This window comes from Chamaea fasciata, unplaced genomic scaffold (genome assembly GCF_029207755.1).
Source record: "Chamaea fasciata isolate MVZ Bird 193981 ecotype frontalis unplaced genomic scaffold, bChaFas1.0.hap1 SCAF_1, whole genome shotgun sequence".
Taxonomy (NCBI): domain Eukaryota; kingdom Metazoa; phylum Chordata; class Aves; order Passeriformes; family Sylviidae; genus Chamaea; species Chamaea fasciata.
Window position 1 is genome coordinate 140,182,334 of NW_027094086.1, and position 23,090 is coordinate 140,205,423.

At 35.5% G+C, this 23,090-nt stretch overlaps 1 protein-coding gene across 2 annotated transcripts in view; it reads right to left on the reverse strand.

Annotated features, from left to right (window-relative positions):
* Window positions 1-575: 575 nt before the first annotated feature.
* The window catches only part of CUL2 (cullin 2), a 40,955-nt gene continuing 18,440 nt past the window's right edge, over window positions 576-23,090 (reverse strand). For both annotated transcript variants that reach the window (XM_066200243.1, XM_066200234.1), the window contains exons 7-21: window positions 20,565-20,661; window positions 20,363-20,473; window positions 18,702-18,864; window positions 17,390-17,514; window positions 15,680-15,787; window positions 13,847-13,906; window positions 13,346-13,474; window positions 13,156-13,242; window positions 12,493-12,645; window positions 12,026-12,103; window positions 10,182-10,248; window positions 8,873-9,075; window positions 6,280-6,381; window positions 5,451-5,567; window positions 576-2,387 (exon numbers count right to left, since the gene is read on the reverse strand). In XM_066200243.1, the coding sequence (XP_066056340.1) occupies window positions 2,256-2,387; window positions 5,451-5,567; window positions 6,280-6,381; window positions 8,873-9,075; window positions 10,182-10,248; window positions 12,026-12,103; window positions 12,493-12,645; window positions 13,156-13,242; window positions 13,346-13,474; window positions 13,847-13,906; window positions 15,680-15,787; window positions 17,390-17,514; window positions 18,702-18,864; window positions 20,363-20,473; window positions 20,565-20,661 (1,732 nt within the window). In that variant the 3' untranslated portion in view covers window positions 576-2,255. The remainder of the gene's footprint in view (window positions 2,388-5,450; window positions 5,568-6,279; window positions 6,382-8,872; window positions 9,076-10,181; window positions 10,249-12,025; window positions 12,104-12,492; window positions 12,646-13,155; window positions 13,243-13,345; window positions 13,475-13,846; window positions 13,907-15,679; window positions 15,788-17,389; window positions 17,515-18,701; window positions 18,865-20,362; window positions 20,474-20,564; window positions 20,662-23,090) is intronic.

The following is a 23,090-nucleotide window of genomic DNA, read 5'->3' on the forward strand; positions in this document are numbered from 1 at the left end:
CCTTAAAATTTTGCTACTGTAATCTATATTTAAATAAAGCTTTTGTTAACCCTTTTATGAACAAGCTTAAAATCTGTTGACTCAAATACAAGTTACAAGATAAAACACATTTGTTTCCAGAAACTTTGGTGTCAGTGTTAATTTGTTTTCTGGAGAAAGGATCTGCTAATTCAGCATTCAGGAAATATTTTTTCCTTTTTCTTTTTGTATTATGTAAGAGAATGTTGCCCTTATTTTTTGTCCTAAGATATAATGAATTAATTCTTTTCATAAAGCACAGAAATGCCCCATACCTGACATAGATTAGAAGTCACTCCAGTCAAAATCTATGCTGATGTGTCCCCTTTTTACTACACCTGGTGACATCAGAAGCACCTGTGCTGTCTCCCACCACATACAGATAACTCCAAAGCAACACTTGAGACAATGACCTACAGCACCATATTACAATTTGTTTAAAAACCTCACTTCTTGAAGACATAAATCCATGTAAAAAATCTAGATCTTAGCATAGTGGGATAAAACACCATAAATATGGAAGGAATGTTTACTGCCCTTTATTGTTTATTGCCCTTTATTCATCCTTAGCAAAATCCACATCAGAAAAACATAGCACCACTTCTTGATGCATTTCCTAGCTAACCATAGAAACTTTCCTATACCCTCTAGATAGTATATGAATGCAATACCACTTAAGAAATAAGAGACAGCAACAATCTGAGAGCTGAAGAGAAGCCTTTCATACAGTGAAGAACTAGAAAAAGAAAAAAAAAAAGAGTGAAAAGCTCCCTCCAAAGGTTTTTTTTCTTTAAAATTAGTTCTTGATGTGCGGATTTTTAGTAGGTGATACTACACAATCTAAAAAAATACTGCAAATAGTATATATCTACATATGTATTTTTATATGCACGCAAATAAATCTGGCAAAAATAGAACATTTAGACCTAATTTTCATCCTGTCAGTCATAACTGCAGGCATAGCCACGAGGAAACTCTTTTCTGCAGCAGGCATTCCGTGTATTCAAACTCTCAAGGCTCTTAAATTCCATTTACTTCCAGTGGTAGAGTTTGTACCTTTTAAAATTACAGTTTGCTTGTTTGAGAGTGAACAGTCACCATGCCAACCCTGATGAACAACACAGGACAAGAAATAGCCTGTGGATTTCTTGTCTCACCCTAACAGCTGGAAATCTAATTGGGGCAGAGGAAAACAAAACATGGTAAAAACAACCATAGGAGTCAGGAGGGAAAACAAGCAGTATGAGTTTATGTGGAAACAAACACAGACACCCATCCATGTAGTGTTTCTACCCAATACATTAGAGAATAAACATTTTTCAGTTACCAGTCTGCTATATGCTTTCCCATTAGGAAGGTGGTTTCACAAGCCATTGAACTCAATCTTTGATGTTCATGATAACTATTCCTGAGTGTTTGTGAACTACACCACTTAAATCCCCTCAAACGTCAGTTTATTTTCTCTTGTAACGTATTCCTGCAGTGTGGGATTAACAGACACAGGGGAGGCCTTCAGGCACCGAAAATGTAAATTAGTCTAATCTCAAGAAAACAAGATGAGCGCTTAACCATAAATATTTTTTATAATCACATCAAACATGACATACCTGGTATTCAGTTTTATATAAATTAGTTGTTATGTCAGACTTACTTCTGAGGTTATCCAAAACCCAAACACGTAACAATATTTCTACTCTTCAGGCCTGAATAATATTTACAGACATTAATGCTATATCCAGCTCTACACTCATTCGAGACACATTATATAACTTTATTTTTTTATTTGACAAGCAGCAGTATCATGTTCGTCATTGTTTTTTTACATTTTAATGTAGATACAATTATTAGGTTATCTGTCATATTACAATATTTAGGTTTTTTGTGTGATTTTCTTTTTTACTTTGTCTTAAGATACATTAAAAAACATCAACTGCAAACGTGAAAGGGGAGGGGGGGAAAAAAAAAGCATGGTACCCAACCAATTCTCCACATTTCAGCAATACTTCACTCATTCTTTTAGTAAAGTTTTAAGAAATGTCATAATGACATGAGCTTGAAATATCTATAGGCATTTTCATTGACGCTCATGACATGGCACTGGTGATGTTGTAAACAGCAGAAAAACAGGGGCTGCCAAGTGACCAATTATGGAGGCACAGGCCTGCCTCTTCCCACAGGAACACACCAAACAGTGACAGCAATGATCTCCTTACAATCATACCTGCAGGATAGCAACATCATGCTACATAACTGTATTCGTCTGCAGAGGCCTGGCTTCGCTCTATGTACTGTTTGTCTATCAGGACTTCAATACACTTCTTAATCATGCTGATACTTGGGTTAAACCTAGCTCTTGATTGGCTAATTACCTGCAAAAGAAAGACATAGTTTTTGTGTTATTTTTATTTTTCACAGTTATAAATCACATCTAAATATTTCCTAAAAGCTTTAAGGTAAATTCAGTATATTTTTCTTTTCAAGACAGGATTAAGTAAGCCTGGAATAGTTAGTTTATAACAACCAAGAAAGTCTTTCTATGTACTAGTGTCAGGACACTGAAACTGACTGGTCAGCTCACTGGTTACTTTGGCCACATGTTCCCCAGATCTCCTCCTTCCTCTCGCTTGCTTCATTTGCCACAGTACAAATGAAGACAAATCTCCATGTTAAAAATTAATCTAATATTAACACATTTCTTCACTACTATCACAGTGGAGTTCCTCTACCACTAACCTCCTTTCCTATACAATTGGAGAAAATCAGGATGAACTTCTACAGTCATTGAAGACAGACCTACAATTTAGTGAGTTTCATCTGCCTATGCTGGAACTCTGTAATACATGCAGTCAGAAGTTATTTATTGTAAAAACAAATGTGTATTTGCATTGTGGAAGAAATTACCACTCGAGGCAAAACTTTAGATGTCTCTTAGTAGTTCTCAGTTTTGCCCATTCTCTTGTAGAGAAGGGGAAGACACTATGTGTAGTAACAGAACGTGCAAATCTGTAACTAGGAAAATTTTTCAAACAAAATATCTTACTAGTCAAGTGTCACAATATATTTTTCCTGTAGTTTCTTATTTCTTCTGTAAAGAATTTTTTTTTTTTTTATTTCAGCTGAATTTTCAGTTTTCTATACAACTTCTCATGGCTGGCTTTGTCCCAGCTCTAGAGTTTGCTGGGGCCCTCTGTGAGCCAACAGAACTCACCAGGTGGAACTCACCCAGCAAAGCAAACAAAAAGCTCAAAAGAGTGAGTTTTGTTGGGCTAAGAGCCAAGGGTCTGGTACATTCCACAGCAGTACAAGTGAGGAGAAACTGGGTGCTAAAAAGCTGATAGATCTACTCAGATTTCACCTAACTTAGCCCTCCACTGAAGCTGATTGTCATCGCCACACTTCATGTATTTACATAAGACAGAGAGAACGGAAGACAGAATTTTGTATTGGTATGGGTTTTCTTGTTGTTCTGGCTTTTTTTATCAAAGATAGTACAAGTAAAAAGGGTAGACAGAAATACCTGATGGTCAGAAAAAAAATTTTCTTGGAATGACTGCTCTGATGTCTTCCCTTCCCTACTCTTCCCAACTTACACATTTTATAGGAAAAGCTACCTTGTCCTGCAGGCAACTGTAATATAGAGCTAGAATTGAAATTATCAGGGCGTATCTAAACACAATTAACACTTCCACAAAGACCACATGCTGACATATACAAGTCTAGCAAGGGCCTGGAGTATTTTCTTGGACACCTCACCATAAATGAAATGTGTGGTGCTCTAGTCTAAGTGCTAGAATCAGAGCTAACTACATTAGGGCTAGGAGTCTCAAATATCTCTCTAAGAGTATAATCCTGCCCTTACAGCTCAGAAAAAAATATTAACGAGGAGAGAAAATATTAATTATTCATAGTAAACACACTCCTTTCAGAAAGATTTGTTCTTACTCAAGAAGTCAAACAGCACATTTTAATTGATACATTATATATAAGAATATAAACAGCACGATAAAAATAACAATGGCACCAGAATTAGGAACAATATCACAATTATACTCTTTACTTAGTTTTTAACTGAGTAACCATGAAAATATCCACCTTTCTTGGAAAACTGAAGAAAAAGGTCCCAATGCTACTATTCTGCAAGAGCAAAACACAGCAGGGGCATATAAGTGGCCCTTCCCTAACACAAAGGAAGAAACAACCAGAAAGCATTTGTTTCCAAAACATAAAAATTTGTAATCTATTTCACCCCTATAAACTGGTGTCAAACAAAGTATATTTCAAGAAATTTTTCTTATAATTTGACAGTGGGCAGAAAAAAGTATTTTCAACGATGAAAGGGCTTGTCTATCACTTTCTAGTTTTAATTCCATGATTTCATCATAATTGCATGGATGATTTAAATAATGGGAAACTAAATAAAGATTTTGAGAAAAATCTGGACCTATGCTGCCTCATCCTTCAGATATGTAAAATCAGATTTCTCAAATTAAGCTTGCTTTCAGACTATTTGTGGATAAACACTTCTTCAATATCCAAAATCTTTAAGAGGTCTCACACTGTATCTTCTGGGTTTACAAACTCTCTGCTGCTACTAGGTTTTTTTAAGAAATAAAAATTAAGTAGTGGGTGTGGTAAACTGTTTCCTCCACCACCATCAATTACTCAATGTCTCTCCACCTCTATGCTCAAAATGATTGAATAAAGCAGGTATCTTTACTCCCCCTTCCACCAGTCTTCTCTGAGGCCATCCAGCAAGGCTCAGAGATGCAATAATGAATTAAACTGAAGAAAGAGCTTTAGAAGGTTGAGAAAAATAAAACTGGGAAGTGGTTGGAAGGAACAAATGTCAGGCTGGAATGAGAAATACAATTAGGCAGGCAACCAGCAGATGGGAAAGTGGGAAAAAAACTAAAGAAAGAGCACTTCCTTCCAAGGCAGCCTGTGACAGTTCACAGGTCATTAATCTGGAATCTAAAAAATCTAGACAACTGTTCCACTTTGTGGAAAAGGGAGATTAAAAAGTGCATGTCTCCATACTCAGACAACTTTTAAAATTTAAACCATGAGTTATACTAAAATAACGATTAGAGCACAAAATTGGCTAAATGCCTCTGTGGAAATTCCATACGAGAATATCCCTATTCAGGTTTTCAACTGAACCCTTAGCTCTGGCAATGATTTTTATAGGCTACAACATCTCTTGGCATAGAACCAGCTAACAGGAAAGAGCAAGAACATAATGCTTTGGTGCTAAGACACATTTACAAGATTGAGGGATCCCAGCTAGTGCTCCAGTTCAAAACAGACCCCAGGGAAATTCTCACTAATTTCGCTGGAGTAGTGGTTTCCACATGGTTGAGTTTTGTAGTCTGAAGTTTTACCCTACTATCCTGAAGATTTTCATGAAATCAAGCTCAAGGACTCTCTCTTACCTCCTGAATAAGAGCATTATGTCGCAGCACTTTCCGTGCTTTCATGATACGGACTATAGCAGCTTGAAGATACATTTTCCTGTCTTCATCTACAGCACTTCGGGTCTGCTCCATCTCCTGTAATATAGGAAGAACAGTAATGCTCAAAATACAGTAAGACCAATAAAGACTGCATAGAAGTATCTTGAATCTATACTTTTAACTTTACTAAAAGTGGTGAATTAATACAAAGACGCAGGTGTAGTTCAATTCTAGGAAAAGCATGTCCGCAAATCAAGGATACCAGGTTTTATGGAAGTCAGTAGGAAGGTGGAAGAGAGGCATCTAAACCAACATTTTTGCTAGGGAGAAAAGCAAGCAGAATTGACTATGATGTGTTGAGTTTGGCAGCACATACCTATCTTACACAAAATCCTGTGTCTTAGGAGATATACTCAGAACACGGATTAACACAGGAATTGATTTCAGTTGCCAAAGGACACAAAACCATAGGAAAACGGTTGGTTGGTTCTGCTGTTCTTGCAATAAGTTGGTTTTATAAACACCAGCAACAAAAAAGTCTCATGAGACAGACTAAACAGCAATACCATTTGATATTACCATTTTGTTTATCTTTTTTCTTCTACTTCCTTGTTCCCTATTTCATCCTCTCTTGCCTATATTTTAAGTACAAAGAAAATCGTGTTGCTTAAGCTTTAAACCTACAAAATTTCTTTTGTAAATCTTAGGGAATCTGATATACACTTACACCAAGCTAACACTGTAAATTCAATTTTAGAAAAAGAAGCTTTCCAAACGATTCAGATTAGAAACACCAAAGAATACTTGCCTGTGGCGTGTCTTTCTGCATTGATGTGGTAATTTTAAACTTCGTTCGTTTACTGCTGAAGCTCATATTTAATGAAAACGTCGACTCTGTCTCTATATCTTCCTGCAATAGAGAAGAGTTTTTAAAAATCAGGAGTGGAACCACAAAATAGCAACAACTTATTTTGAAAAGTCACAGTTAGGGTCTTAGATACACAGAAAAAATTCAGTTTTGTAGTTGGAAACTCTAAAATGCCACTTGAACCAGGTCAATTTTTAAAGCTAGTTTAACTGACCTAGAAATCAAGTCTATTTCAGAAAACACTATGAAGAACTGTGCCGTACAAGAATTTTATTAACAAGCAATTTTTTTTTAATACTGTGATAGCTTATCTTAGTTGCAATCTCCATTTAAAGTAATTTTCTCCCTGCAAATAACGTAGTATTTGTGTTTATTTATGACAGGACCTTAAAGGGGAGCTGCTGCTTTCATAATTTTTACAGAAGTTGTCTTCCAGAATTTAAGGAAAAGCATCTACGCATCCCCTTATGTTAGAGCAGAAACAGCTGACAAACTGCAACTTCTGCAGTGCACATCTATCTGCAGATTTCTAATTTTTTCCTGTCAGAATCTCAATTCTTTTCCACACACACACACACACATATATATACATATATATATATATATATATATATGTGTGTGTGTGTGTGTTTATTTTTTTCCCTGCAGTATAAACACCTTTACATTCAACACAGCATGACTGGACAGATCTCTGTGGTTTCAAGGCGAGAGTCTGTACAAGTATCACCAATTTCCAGCAGAATAAAGGTACTGGGATTCTGAGACCTTGTAATCTTGCCAAACTGTCTAAAGCACAGGATTTTAGTAAACGCAGAAAATATTTATCTAAATATGCACTCAAACCAATATTAATTCTAATTTTATATCTTGCAACAAATAGTCTTTGTTACAATTTATATAAAATCCAGGATACCAGGCATAGCATGAAAAATATAACATGAAAGGGGAAAAACCAAGAGCTTTAAAAATAATATGCTAACAAAATTTGGGCTAACATTAACTTTTAACATTATTCTGCTGACATGGTTGAATATAAACCAAAATAAATTGTGTATTGAGCATGAACTCAAAAAGCCTGATTCTAATGAACCAATGAAGAGTTTGCCCAAAACTTTTCATGCTCTTCCCCCCCACACACACACTCATTCAAAAAATGAACAAATAAGCAAAAGCAAACTACAACATTTACTACACTGTAGTTTTCTGTTTGGCTCAGATACAGGTAAAGAGAAGTTTGTGTATTGAATTCCACTGCTTAAGCCACTAAAGCTCACTTATTTATTTAATAAGTAAGCTGATAGACTGTCTACAGATCTGCTATCACATTGCTGGATGGAGTGCAAAGGAAACAGAAATAATAAAGAGACTTGAATACAATAGTCTGGAAGGTAAAGAACTGGAAAATGCAGTGGAAAACAACAGAAAGTAAAAAGGTTGGAAATCTGTACTATTCCTTCTTCTATGACATAAGCTTTAAGAAACCGCGTGAACCTTATCCAACAGACATAAATAAATGCAAATCCTTTAAATAACAGGCAATGTTCTAAGATTATTAAAGGTCTCACTGTTTCCTGTAATAGCTCCCAGTGTTTTATTTGACCCATGGTTTAACAGACTTCTTCCCAGCAATTGTTCCAACCTGAGCTCATTTCTAGGTATTGGAAGCCTGTCCTATGCTTCAGCCAAGTATCAGATCTTCCTTGTGATCTCACCTTCCATTTTCTAAAATTTTCCTGGTTAAAAACAAAAGCAGCTATCAGAGCAGCTTTGGATTTCTTTTTGTAAGCGAATTGAACAGCTTATCTCAGTTTCTTCTGTCTGATACTGTCTGCATAGCGAGCTTTCTGGGGGAGCTGGAAGCACATGCTGATGTCTGTATGGGATGCACAGGCACTTCCTGGGTGTTTCTGACTTTGAACAGAGTAAAGTCTGTGCCCTTTGCTGTATGGGAAAAAAGGTATCACATAGCCTATACAGAAGGATGAGACAGAGTCAGAAAAAGAAGTATCAACCATTGCCCTAATCACAAACAAAGCTCAGATATTACTGGAATTCCAAGAAACTCATGGAATGGTAAGTCTGGCAAATTGCAGCAAAAACCCTCTCACAGAAGTCCTCCATGCTCGCTTTCTTCCTCCTGTAATCTGTCAGCAAGGAAGAACAGGGTTGCTGTTGCTTTCAGTCCCTTAATCCCACAAATATTTTTTTAGGATCACTGTAAGACTCTGGTTTCCTACTTGGGCTCCTTCCCATGATTCAGTACAACTTTGAAAGCAAGGCAACAGAAACAATAGACAGTCCCTGCATTATTACCTTTTCATGCTGCTATAGGCAGAGAAAGCCTGTATGACAGGCACTCTACTTCCTCCTGTCTTTTCTTATCAGTAGAGATTTACAATTTTTCACAAGGGTCAAAAATAAAGCTTAGAGAAATAAAATGGATATTGAACAATGGATATTAAAAAAAGTCCTCAACAAATATCAGAATGACAAGACTTAAAACAAGAACCTTTTTTATATCATTATGGCACACCTTGTCTGAGTCATGGTTGATCATTTTGACATCAAGCAAAGATTTGATGGTTTTTGTCAGTTCCTTCTCATTCATTTGTGTACTGTCCTGAAGCTCCTTGTAACTGACAGTCTCACTGTTGTTGAAGGCAAGCAACACTGCCATTTGGTATGTTGTGACCATGGCTACGTAAGGTTTGCACAAATAATTCATTTTTACTTCACCTGTAATGACACAAGTAGTATTTTATAAACTGATGAAAGGTGCTGAAAAGTCATCGAAAGCTTAACTACTAGACCTGCTCCTACATTTCCAGACATTCAATCCAAGTCTGTACTTAACACTTGAAATGGAACAATGACAACTGATGCTGTGAATTTACACATTTACAATGTGGCCTACAACATCCCCCTTGCTCTGATTAACTATGAATACTAGACAAGTTGTGCAATATAATATATAATGATTAAAAAAAAAAAAAGAAATCTCAAGTAGCCTCAACACATTGCAATGCATAAACTTCAATTAACAGCTTACACAGAATCTCGGAATAGTGATTAATGGGAAAGTTGAAATTTAAAGGAAAGATTTCAAAACAAAGTAAAATACTTGTCCATCAAAAATTTTTCATATTCTTACATTTTTTAAATTCCCATGAAAAACAAAAAGCACTGAAGAAATCTACCTGAAAGCAGATTTAGATTTTCTGTGCAAAAGTGAGTGTGTGTTAACAGCGACCTTCTATTACCAGAACCAGATTTTCATTACATTACATTGTTGTAGGCTAGTATGGTTTTCAATTCCATGTGGTACGTTGAAGTGCTCAGTTGTAAAAGCCTCATACTGGAAGCGCTTAAAATAAAACATGATTGACTGACACTTACTAAAATAAACTATAATTTAATATACATCTTCTAAGGTATTTTCAACATATATGCCTATATAGTAAATATAAGCATGCATTTATGTAGATACTCACATACCTGAGTGAAATCGTATAATATGCGTTCTTAAAATTATTTAGAATTTATGTAAGGAACATCTATACTACAGAAACAATTTCAGGGCAATTGTTATTAACCGAGCAGTTCAGCAGTGCTTTTCTGTAGTTAAGAACATGAACTCTAATTTTACTTGGATTTAAAAAATCACAAGTTTACAAAACATATGTTTTGGAAATTCTAAGTAGCAAATATTAATTTATAAAACCAAATATGTTCATTGACATTATATGCAAAAAAATGTTCCAACTCCCCATTTTTTGTCATTTGAAAAGAACTTTTAACAAGTAACTGTTAGATCATAAGTTTAGCAAAGCACTTATTTTTACCTGTACAAAGATAATGTAACCAAGTAAGCTTCCTTCCACTAAAATGCTGACTGTAAAATAATTCAAACTGCAAAACAAAATGAGTACCAGTTAGCAAAACAAACTGAGTACCAGTTAGTCACACATGTAACTACTCACAACAGTTTATCATCACCCTACCACCCTAATGAAGAAATACTGGTTTCATGTCCATTACACTAGATGCAAACATTGCAGATGAATTCATGACAGCATTTTCCTTTAGAAGGTGAGTGATGACTGAATCCTAATTTAAGGTCTACCTCTGGTAATGAGAAAAACTTAAGTAGATTTGAAGTATCTTTCCTTAAAATAGGATCAAACTCCCTAAACCCCACAATGCCAACACTATGTACAAATACTAATTTGGCTTACTCTGGTTTGGTCTGGCAACTCTGATTAACATTGAAAGAAAACATAAAAACAGGGACTTTTGATCTCTTTAAGAATTAGGTGTTTCTCCACTCACAAGCTTGCACAATATGAAAACCAGTATTTGTAAACCACTCAGATAAATATACATTTATAGGAAGCTCCAGCAGTCTCAAAAAAAGCTGGTGAAGAGGTTACCCAGTTATAGAGGTACTCACACACTTTGCAGTGCAATTGCAAACCTTTTTTTTCCCCTAAATCCTTTCCAGAATCCCAAGAGAACTCTCTCCATGGGTCAAATGATCAAATTGGATATTAAATAAAGACATTGTCAGACAACTTTCAAAGACTCCCCCCTCAAAGTCATGTTCCATTTCTTTAGGGAATTCTAATTTAAAGCACTGATCTCTAGCTAGGTGACATATGAATAACTTTGCTCCTTTAAAATGGCAAAACGGTGAAATTAGGCAAGCAACCCAGACTCTGAGCTGCTTCCGATACACAATTCTGTACCAATTTTCCAACTGAGGCACAACTGGCAATACTCCTATTTTAAACCCAGCAAGACAGCAAAATCTCATCAGTCACCTGGTCATCCTGTAGTCTGGGTTGGAAACTACTATACTTAAAATGCCACTTAAGTGGAAATTAAAGCTGAATAAGTAGTCCTAATACTCAATAGTAATATAAGAAAAAGATTCTTCACTACAGAAAAAGAGATTTGCCATTATAACTCACATCAAATAACAATTTAAGGTATAAAAATGGCTATAAAAATCCCTTATGTCCAATAATACAAAATTTGTATTGCCTAAATTGTACTTCACCATTAGATACACCTCAGTAAAGATCAACACAAATGTTTTGTATTTTAACACACATTGTACAGGTAGCATTTAGAGTACAACAATATAATCAAAAGCAACAAAATACCTCTACAAAGCAGAAATAATCACATAAAATGAAAACATCTGGCTAAAGCAAAATCTTTACTGCTTTGAGAAATCATAAAATCAGCTTTAGAGAAGTTTGCACAAAGCTTGACTTTGAACAGCTTCTATGAAACAGGGAACAAGACACCTATATTTGCATCTTAATCTGCTACTAAGATGGTTTAGATTTAATATTAGAAACAGAATCTTCTTTTATCTAAATATTAGGAGTTGGTTTTGAAGCGAAGAACCAACCTAGGTCATTTGACTGCATTTATTAGCATCTCTCTCAGCAATCACAAAGTGTTGAAGAGAGATGTGAAAAAGCTACACAAATACATCCATAAATTCAGTAAAGTATTTGGGTGACCCTTCCACATTGCATATGGACAGGAAACATGATAGCCATGATTTACAATCAAAATGAAGCAGCTTAAGGTTTGCTCTCTTAGAGTGATGATTTTTCATTTGGAGTTATTTTACATTTTCCACATGTTTACAGGAAGCCTCCTACTAACCTACCATCTGTACACTTTTTTCCAGTTCCTGAGGAATTGCAAATGTAGAAGAAGGAGCCTGAGTTAGAGGCCATGCACCAGCCTAAAAGTATTGGGAAAAATAAAAGCATTAACATTTTCATAAAACATATATATTAAGAAAAAAATAACACTCTTAAGTGGATGTATAGTGTACATTATGTCATAAGACAATCAATTGACTCAGCAAGTTTTACTGATAATTTTTTACTGCACCTTCTGCACTCCCCACTGAGGTATTAATTGAGACTAAAATTTTATATCACTATTATTTAGGGACCTAGTGGGTTGACTTTACAAAGAAACACTAGGAAAGTAAGTAATTCCACAATGATCACAGGCCATCAGTTCCCATATAAAGAAGTATCCATAATTAGAAAAAATTGTCTATTTGTTATCAGAACATGAAAAACAAATACAAATTACTCAGCAGCAATAAACATACATTAGTACCTGTAGAACATATATCTGAAAACTAATTCCCAAATCAATGATTGTGTCCTGGTTTTTGATGAAGTTGTTGAATTTATTGTTGAGATCAGCGCTAACACTCATGTCTGTATACATTCGATGGAGCTTGCTCGTAAATTCATAACCACAGGCTTGCTGTGAAGAAATATTGTAAAAGGTTTTAAAGTGAAAACACTACTCACCCTATAAATTATGTTCCCTCACTAATAAATATGAAAATCCAGTCAGCAGAAGTGTTGTTATATTTACAGAAAACACTAATTACAATAAAAATAAACTCTGTAAAATAAAATTATCATGTTTATCTTAGTTTCACCTAATATACATTAATCTATATGAAAAATACTGTTTTATGAAATCAAAAGATAGGCATGTTTATGAAAGTCCTTGGTACTTCTTTAATGTTAATGTGAATGACTTGAACACAGCTAATAAAATTATCCAAAACCCCATAAAAATCTCAAATGCCTAGGTGATACTCAGCCTTTCGTCTTTCACAGACTACCAAAAAAACTAGCTTTTGCTTTCACCTACTGGAAACAGATTTACTGATTGCTAATTCACCTCTGGCACCCTCTGCTGCTCCCTCTCAACATTACACATTCCTACATTTGTTTACTCTGTGTTAGAAGAATATTACCTTACCTTTAGTTTATTTATCATTGCTTCTTCAGAATCCATAGACATAGACAAACCATGAATTAATCTTTTTGCCAACATTCTGGCATAGAACTGCATTAAAAAAACAGAGATGAGGATTTTAAGAAGTATAACCACATTCTTCAAGTATGCTTTAAATGTGACATTTTAACCATTACTGAATAGGAAAAGTTACCTTCTGGAATACATCTTTGTCATCAATGTATTTGAAAACAGTAATGAAACTTGTAAGCTTGTCTTCTACTTCATTCTCTGTCATTCCTTTTGCTGATTTCTTTAACAAGTTGTCACAGTATTTGGCCAGCTCAAATTAAAAAAAGAAAAATCAAACCCAAACCTACTTGTCAAGCTTGAAAACAAACATATGCCAAGGTATTTCCAAATTTCTATTCAAACAGGAATATGTCACAGTCTCCCATTCTATACAAGGGCTGTATTTATGGACAAACAATACATTCTACATCCACAGACACATTCTAAATCCAGAGAAAATATCAAAAATTAGAACCATGCAATTTTGTACACTCACAAAATGTGTGTGCAGCTTAAGCAGTTACTACTGAAATACACCCCTTGAGTGTCACCCAGTGTGAGAACTGGACAGGCATGTGAAGGACCCTGTGGCAGTTCATTTGATGGTTACACACAAGAATTACTTTCTGTGTGCATCACTTACCAACTCAGGTGCTTTGCAGATCGACTTGGGCTCCCGATAGTTAACTACAGATGTCAAAGCCTACATAAAAACATGGAGCAAGGAGAAAAATTGTCAATGACTTAAACTTTTTTTTTTTAAATGAAATTTTAAGAAATAAAAAAAATCCTCAGGGTAAAGACCATCTGAGATCCTACAAAACTGAATTGCACAAAAGGGGATAAAAAAGGAACAATAAAACGGTTTAAATTACTGCTCTGTGAGAATTTGGTTGTTAAACATTCTTAAGTTGAAAATTTAGTAAAACTGGAAAGAGTAGAGGAAAACAAATAATTACAGAAAACTGAAGAACAAATTATGTTCTGATTAGAAACTTCACAAAAGTATGAAGATTTTGGTATTCAACAATAATATGGTAAAGAAAATCTGAATATGATGAGAAACGAAAGAGATAATAGCAGTTTAGAAATGAAAAAAAGATTATCAGAATAATGGAGTTTCTAAACTGCATGTCACATTTTAATTAGTGTTGTAAACTAACAATGAACCAAAAATACTGCATGACCATGGTTACCAGGAATTACAGTTCCTCTGTAGAAGGAAAATCTTCTTGCTATTATTGTAAAGACAGACTGATGAGGAACTGTTCTGTACAATACCTCAAGATTCCAAAATTTGCTAATAGGTCCCTAGAATTCCTCTGAGAAAAGAATGCACTACTTGACAAGAAATAGCAAACTCTTTAAAGCTTGAAGCACTCTTTTGCAATAATACTGGAAGCAGCAATAGCAATTTTGCTATCCATCATCAAAAATTAACAGTGTTAATTGTACAAAAGATCAATGGAGTGAAGAATGGATGTATTTAAGAAAAAGTACATCGCCTATGTGCCAGCAAATGAAGTTGTCAGTCTCGTGTTACTCCACCTTCTGGTACAAGACATTAATTGCAATGGAGAGAGAAACGTATTTGGTACCGAAATATTTGTTTTAAAATGCTAAGTAATTATTTTCTCAATGTCACAAATACAGACAGGTAACTACTATTGCTACCATCACTGGTACCTTCTCCATTGTGCCTTTTCAGGTTAACCTTGACTCAAAATCATCAAAGCTTAGACTCTGACATTAACTACAAACTACAGCTACTGCACACATCACAAATGAGCAATGAACTGTATGTGTGCATCCTGTGAAAAAAACTAAAGAAAGATATTTATTAGTCATAATTAATAACGGTTAATATTAAAATTTATGATAATTAGAACTGTTATCTTGAATACCTGCATGGCTATGCATTTCAAATTAAAGAGCAGCAAGTCTCTTTCCTATATTTATTGTTTAAATTCAACTGCAGCTCTCTCCCGGAAAAAGTTAGCTATTGTGGCAGTGATTGAAGTAATACAGATTTCCAGATATTCTTTGCAGTCAACTTGAAAAATCTAAGCAAAGGTTCTGTGGAAGTAATATTAAGAGCATTCAGAGATAAACATTATCTCAGCAAGCAGATTCAAGTTCAAATGCATGTAAGAATTACCAAACCTCCCAAACCCCACCAATTGCCTATTTATTATCTGCACTTACATTTGCAGTGAATGGATCAGCACCATGTTTGTGTTTTGAAATATGATGAAAAGAAAGGTCCTTCTTTCAGAAAACAAGTATTAAATGGTCTCCTTTATTATATCTTTTTCCTTACACTGGATTGTCTTTTGCTCCATTGCATTTCTAAACTAGAAAGACTGCATATGAACTGTCACTGAACAAGTGTTGATGCCATGAAGAGTTTACGTGAGCCTGAATGAGGGTCCTGGATTTTGTTTCCCAATGCTTTGTTTACTTAAGTAAAAATTACCTTGTCAAGGGCACTCATAAAGTGTTGATCACCATTCAAAACAGTGTTGATCAGCTGAACAAATTTACTATGTACTTCCAAAACTGATTCCACAAACTGAGTTGGCATCTAAACAGGGTAGATAAAACAGAAAGCAAGTTAGTGAGAAAAGTGGTAGTATCTAACACAAACATATCTACATTAAATTTTTTAATAGATTTTTTACTAATTACTCTTTTTTGAGAAAGTTAATATTACAGTGATTTTTGAGAGGATGGATTCTGCATTGCTGTACTCTCACACTATGATGCTAGGACATGTTTTGGAAATAAAAAGTCTAGGCTACATTTACAGTCCTGCTTTCCAACCTACATGAGTCTATACTGCTCTCATGCCATCTAATTTCTCCCTAAAATCCTTTATTAGCCTTTTCAAAGATCATTAATGCTAACATAAATACAGCAATCAAGCAACTGATACAATAAACTCCAGCGTCTCCTACACAGTGACTTGAGAGACAGAAAATCTGGACGATCCCTTTACATTTTCATACACAGGACAGCTAGCAATTAAATTTCGTGCACTACATTCCAGCATCACATTCTGCAAAGAAATGACTGACATGAGCTGGAAGAGTCCCTACACAGACAAGCTGTCAGGCACAAGTGTAACAGTGTGCAAGGCACTGGCTCTGTAGTGTAACTACCCAGGTACATTCTCAGGTCACACATTAAAAATGTTTCAGAGTGCATAATTTATACAACAGAATGAATTTCACACTTTGAAATGATCTACATAGGATTGTGAACTGTCACCACCCTCATGGGTCTGAATTTATTTCCCTGTTTAGACACTATTAGTTTGAAAGGATAAGTTCAATAAACCTAAAAATAATTTGAAAGCAAACTATGCTACTAAAGACTTCAGTCCCTTTTCAGAATGCACATGGAGTCACAGACTAGTAAGCACTCCTGTGCAGTCAGTGACAGAGTGAATGTACAACAGCTTGTCTATGTATAACTATAGACAGAAACACTGGACAGCTGAAGTCACCATCCTAAAGTGAGCACAGCTCTAGACAGCAAGATGGACATGTGCACAAATACAATGTCAAATGAAAGCCTCTGAACAGCAATGCTGGAAAAATAAAAATGGAATGCAGTAATTTAAATGGACATGAACAGGAAAAAAAAAGTTTAACCCACTTTAGTAAAATAAATAAGATAACAATATTTTCAGAAACTACATCACAATATAAAGCAAAATGATTACAAAGCTATTATGAAAACCACCAGATTGAAATCAGGACAGGATGTCAAGTCTTTACAAAATGGATTCACTGGCTCCTAATGTACCTGAATAGCAAATGCCACTGACTTAAGAGAAATTCAGGAAAAAAATTCATATATGGAAAAAAAGGTCCTACTTGCCCTGGCAGTACTAAGCAAACAATGAGAAATATCTAGCTGCAGTTGTTTCTGGTTAGATCACAACAATTACAACACTCAGCTCTCAGGATAGATAAATCAGGCAGAGCTAACCATGCTGATGACAAGTTACAACTTATTCCTCATGTTCCAAACCAATTTTATGCAGGCAAAATTAAAAAAAAAAAAAAAAACACAACCAAAAACAAACCAAAAAACAACAGGATAAACTAACAGGAAAAGGGCAAACACTTTTTCAAGAATATTAATCAAATAGTCATTTCAGTTGCCTGAGGAAACTCACATTTTCCTGAGAAAGATTGCTGGTTGCTCTAAGGCCCTCATCATGGATATGGTTTTGTAGTTCCTGAATCATATGAGGTAAACCACTTGACACAGCACGAAGTAGAGTATACATATTTGCCATGTCTGTAACAGAGATACATGTTTATAGGGTACACTTAGAAACACTAAAAATTAACACTTCATATAGTATCATAATTTCACACACAACTTTTTAAAGACTGAAACAAGCCCAACTGTTTTGAAAGAAGAAAATTAACACACACTGGATCAATGACAAAAGAAAAAAGGAAAGAATAGGCCTGTTATCAGTATTTACTGAGTCCTGCTATTGTGACTACCTCACTCTTCCAATACAGCTTCTTTAGGAGAGACTTTAAGAACAAACGTGGGCTAATGTGGAGAAACAGTGTGCCAGTTTATTTTCAGCCTTTTTGGCCTCCCTAAATCTCCCTTAGCAGCAGCTGACTAAAATCAGTTTAGATATCTTCTTGACTTTTTATTTGCCACCAGTGGTAGCTTGAAATTTTTCTCAGGTGAGAAAAGCTCTAAACAAGCAACTGTGATTTTTATTATACTTTGCCTCCCTGCACCCCCAAAAAAGAAACCAAACAAAACACACCCAAACTCTGATCAAACTTGAAAAATTCCCTGGAAACTGAACACATCATTAGTAGATACAATTTGAGTTTGACTGTGAAAATAATTTATTCCACATAAGAGATACCATCCATGCAAGAATAAGCATTCTTTCAAAGGTAAGAGGCAAATAGTCATTGGGAAGCATGTTTTTTTTCTAGTCAGGCAGGGAATGTAACTATCAGAGCATCTCCTTCCGTAAAAAGGATTTGGGATGAGAGGTAACAAAAGATTCAGGACAATAAAAAGTTGCTATGAAAAGAAGCCAAAATATTTTATAAGCCTGACCTGTTAAGCAATGATGAAGAAATCTGTTAAGACAGAGCCATCGGCTTACAAATGAAAACATAAACATAAAATATGAGCAATTCTACAGGACACAGGACTTCAGTGTGTTTTTAAGGTGATTAAGACAAGCAAAGAGAAAGAGCATTAGCTGAAAGAGGGGTTGTTACTAGTAAATAGAAGGTTTTGACTATATACTTGGAAGAATAAAAATTAGCTACATGCTAAAAGAAAAATGTCATTCAGGGTTTAGTGGGAATTTCTAGATAAGTAACATTAGTTAAAAATGCTTTTGTGCACAGAAGGTCATTGAAAACAGATATGAAATTGCAATGCTAAGTCAATAAAGCAAAAATCATTTCAGTCTTTTTGTGACCAGTGAGACTTACCACTTCTTTTCTCTTGTCTGATAATATTGTGACATTCTGCATGTAGAAACTGCAAGTGATCAGCTACCATCCTCTGTTGGCATTCATGAGTCACTTTGCCATATGAGCTGGGATTCAAGTACTTCCGACATCGCATTTCTTCATCTTTTAATCTACCTAAAACCTGCAGACAGGAGTTTAAACTGGGAGCTGAAGAAACACTGACAATATAGTACCAGTATATACAACAGTGTATTTATATAGAATGGGAAACAAGAAGTAATAAAATTGTTGTTCTGATTTTTCAGCCTTTTGATGTTTTTCATTCTTGGACTGGAACTTTCTCACACTTGTAACATAAACAAAGACTGATATTTTGTAAATATGCATTCCTTCCAGGTGAAAGGACAAATTAATAGACTTCTAAGTTGATCACTGGGGTCAGAGAGGTGTTACTCTCATCCTCCAATCCCTGAATAAATTCCAAACCTGATAAAAACCCCAAATTGTAATAAACTTTCTCTCCTCACTTCTCAACTTGACAAGTAAGTGTAGTTCTTCCATGTCCTCTAGTGACATAATGTTACAAAAGAACTTGTGCAGGATGCTGAAAAATTACGTTTATTCTTCTGAATCAGGCTCTTACTGAATGAATATATCAAGTCTAACTAGGCTTGGTCACTACTAGATGTCTACCAACATTCCATAGTTTTCATCTTGGAATTTCTTGTTCCCTTTAACCTTGTGACCAGTCTTCCCTGATTTCTCTTACTATACTTCTTATTCCTTCTGAGAAAGTTTTCCACAATATCTCATAAAAAGAGAACTCTAAGAATCACTTTACTATTCCAAGTCCACCGGCTTGTACGTAAACATTTAATCAATAGGTAGATGAGTACCTCTGAGCTATTAATAAAAGCTCTTTTTATAACTCAGTGAAGGAAACAGGCTTTATCATAAGTCACATGAATACTGCCATAAAAGCACTTCCACCCCGTGAATATGAGGGAAGTCTAGGGAGAGCAGTGCAGCTGCAGACTGCTAGTGACAGGCAAAACTGCTTTGGGTTTAGTTGAAGTCTTAGTCTGCCCCTGAATTTCACCAGAGGTATGTAACCATTAGCTCAAAAGCAATTTCACAGCCCTCTTCTCAACTCTTCTATCTTGGTAGTGTGGACAGTATAGGACCAAGAACTGATTCCTAGAGTTGTATTAATCTCTGTTTTCTCTAACAAGGTATAAGAATTACAACTAATTTAACTACAACATAACTTCATATACCACAAAGCAAAATGAAAGAAAATGCACCCCAGAATATGTAACTTTTAATAATGTTTTGCAACAACTTAAGAGTTTTCTCTAACCACATATTGCTAAAACTCTAATGTTTTACCCTGCTCCAAACTGAAAGAAAATAAGTGAGAAAGTAATACTGATCAACCTGATACATTAATTTTTTAATCTTTTTTTTTCACTTTTCATGCCATTGACTCATCATTTATTATGAAATGTTTTGATACTGACTGTCCATCCAAGTTTATGTTCAGATTAACCATGTCACTAAAAAGTACCATTTCAATTGCATGAAAGCATAACACAAAGAACTATGAGACCTCTCACAGACAACATGTATCATCAATAAAATTATTTTAATTATTGCATAGGTATTGAAGAATCTCTTACCTTCTCCATGTACTGTGAGCAATTTGACTCTTGCAATAAGTTTGAAGCTTCTTGTTTATAATACTCCCCTGTTTCATTCAGAAAAGGACACTCAAAAATTTCCTGATAAAACTAGAAGAGAGAATTTTTTTAAAGGACAAATAATGTATATACCAGATTGACACTGCAAATTAAAAATACATAATCAGAACTGTGTACCTACCTTTAGGGGGAATTTTTTCTTATACTGTTCAACATGAACAAAGGAGTTAATAACCCCATGGATTACTTTCTGGTTTGGGTCTTCTCCACAGCGATCACTGAAATAGACAAAGCAAACATTTATGAGAATGCAGGTATCTGATGTAACTCATCTATAGCCAAATGAAATAAAATTGGATGAAAATATTTTCCAGTAAATTCCTCTGCTCAAATTGGCAAAATTGAAAAAGATTAATCTTAAAATAAAAAATGCACTTCTTTCTCTCATACACATTTAAATTGTTGAGATAGTTATTCATAAACTGTTCAAAAGCATTTAAGGGTCATAAAATTTCCAAGTATTTGCTAAGGATGTAAGTATTCCAAATTACACAGTCTAAGCAAGTAGTTTAAAAGCTACAGTAATTTCCATCTTGTATTTGGAGCCTTTATTACATAAACTACCTTCACACTCTTGCCCCTTCCAAAAAATCCATCCTTTTTACCAGCATCACAACAAAAAGCATGCTGTTTTCTTTTCTGAATATATACTACTCAACATTTAGATTTCAAGTGGAATAAATAACACATCTGGCCCACTGTCACAGTATTTAATCATACATCAGAAAAGGAAAACCTTACATCTTCAAGTTCTTAGCTTCAAATAAAGGAGTTGAAGTGAAGAAAATGTTGTCTTTAGTTCCATTCAGGTGAAAATAGATGTAATTAAAACAAGCATTTTGCATGCTAAACACATTAGTGTTCAGTTATTTGCGAAGACTGGACATAACAGACCCACATCAGAGACTTCCTCTTGAGACATGAAAAGTTCTAAAAAAAGACCACTTTTCATATGTACTTTACAACTAAGTAAAAAAAAAAAAAATCCCTAACTCCTAAGTTGTTAAATAGGACTAAAATATGATTGAAAAAAATATATCTATGATTAAGCATCAAAGACAATCATTACCATATACCCATCATTTATTTTGGTATATAATCAGGAAAAACTCCAGAGGATATCCATGAGCTGTGGAGGTTTACCAGGACAGCCACAGCAGCAGTCATTGTATTATGCACACCAGACCCTCTTCATGTATTTACAGACTGTTAATTATGGATATCGCTTTCAAACACTACTTTTTTCCTCAGATCTGAAAACTTAAGCTCATGATAGGTGTAAAGAATTAGCTCTCTTAACAGATTATGAACAGTCACTGTATGGTTTATGCAGCTTTATTACCATTTACAAATGAACTGAATTGATGGGTTTCATCGGGGATGGTCGGATTTTTTTTCACCCAGAGAACAGGAAGATTTCCTCTGGTTGTGGGAGGGGAACCAATGGAATAAACCTTTGTTTGGTACATATAATGACACCCTGAATCCTTGCCACCATCTCTCTGCAGGGCTTGATGGCAGAGGCAGCAGCACAGAATCATAGAAGGGAAAACTGGAACATCTGCCCTGGGCCTGCAACTCCACCACAGAGGGTCCCAGAGCATGGAGAGCTGCAGGATGCAGCCTGAGAACACTGGCCTAGGCCATGGAGCACAGGAAGTCACAGAACTAAAAGTTGAGCATATTACAAAGCAGGGCTCTGGCAAGAGAAAGCTCAGGCCAGCTCTCACACGCAGGGCTCTGGATCTGGAAAGGACCCTTGACCAGGTACACAAACACAAACAGCATTACTGGAGGAACAGCTCAAGTCCCAGCTCCCCCTGCTCAGCTGACAGGCCACTTGAGACCAGACACATGTGGGAGGGGAGGGGACAGCAATGGCCAGACCCAGGGGACACAAAGGACATTAGGAAAAAGCTGTATAAGTACAGGAGACATGCCCTACAGAAGCACTGGAAGGAAGGAAACAAGTTTTTGAAGCAGAGGTCAGATGGTACAAAGGTAATAAATGAAAACAAACCCAGCACAGAACAGGCCTTGCCTGCTCTGGCAGCCACTGCAGGTTTTTATTTACACCAGTGGCCCTCTGCTCCCAGGAATGTGCAGTGTAAATGTCAACAAAATTTGACAGAAGTTTTAAGGACGACTTGCACAAAAGTTGTAGTAGTAAGAACAACTGCCACACTAAAATGGAACTGGTGACCCTGCAAAGGTAGAAGTCTATTAAACGTTTATTTTCCTTCTTGGCAGTACTCAGCAAGCAATACAGAAGCATAAAGCTACAGAGCAGCTACAACACAGGTTGAAGCAGGGATGTCACAGCATGTCCTGGGTATAAGGGCATGATGATGTTTGGAAAGGAATCTGGATAAAAAGATAAAGTGCTAGAAACACAAGTTCCATTCATTCAGGTGGTGACAAGTTATTTTTTTACAAAAGAAATGGAGAAAGCTACAAAACAAATGCACAAGAAAGTTGTGCTGCTTTGTATTAACTCCATCTTGTTCCTGTCTTCAGGCTCAAGCTAACGGTGGATGTTCAACACATATTGTACAATGTACTACTACAGCCCCAAAGAAGAACATTTTAAAAATTTCAGGTACAATAATTAAGTATCAGGTTCATTAAAATAAGATTCCATCCCTCG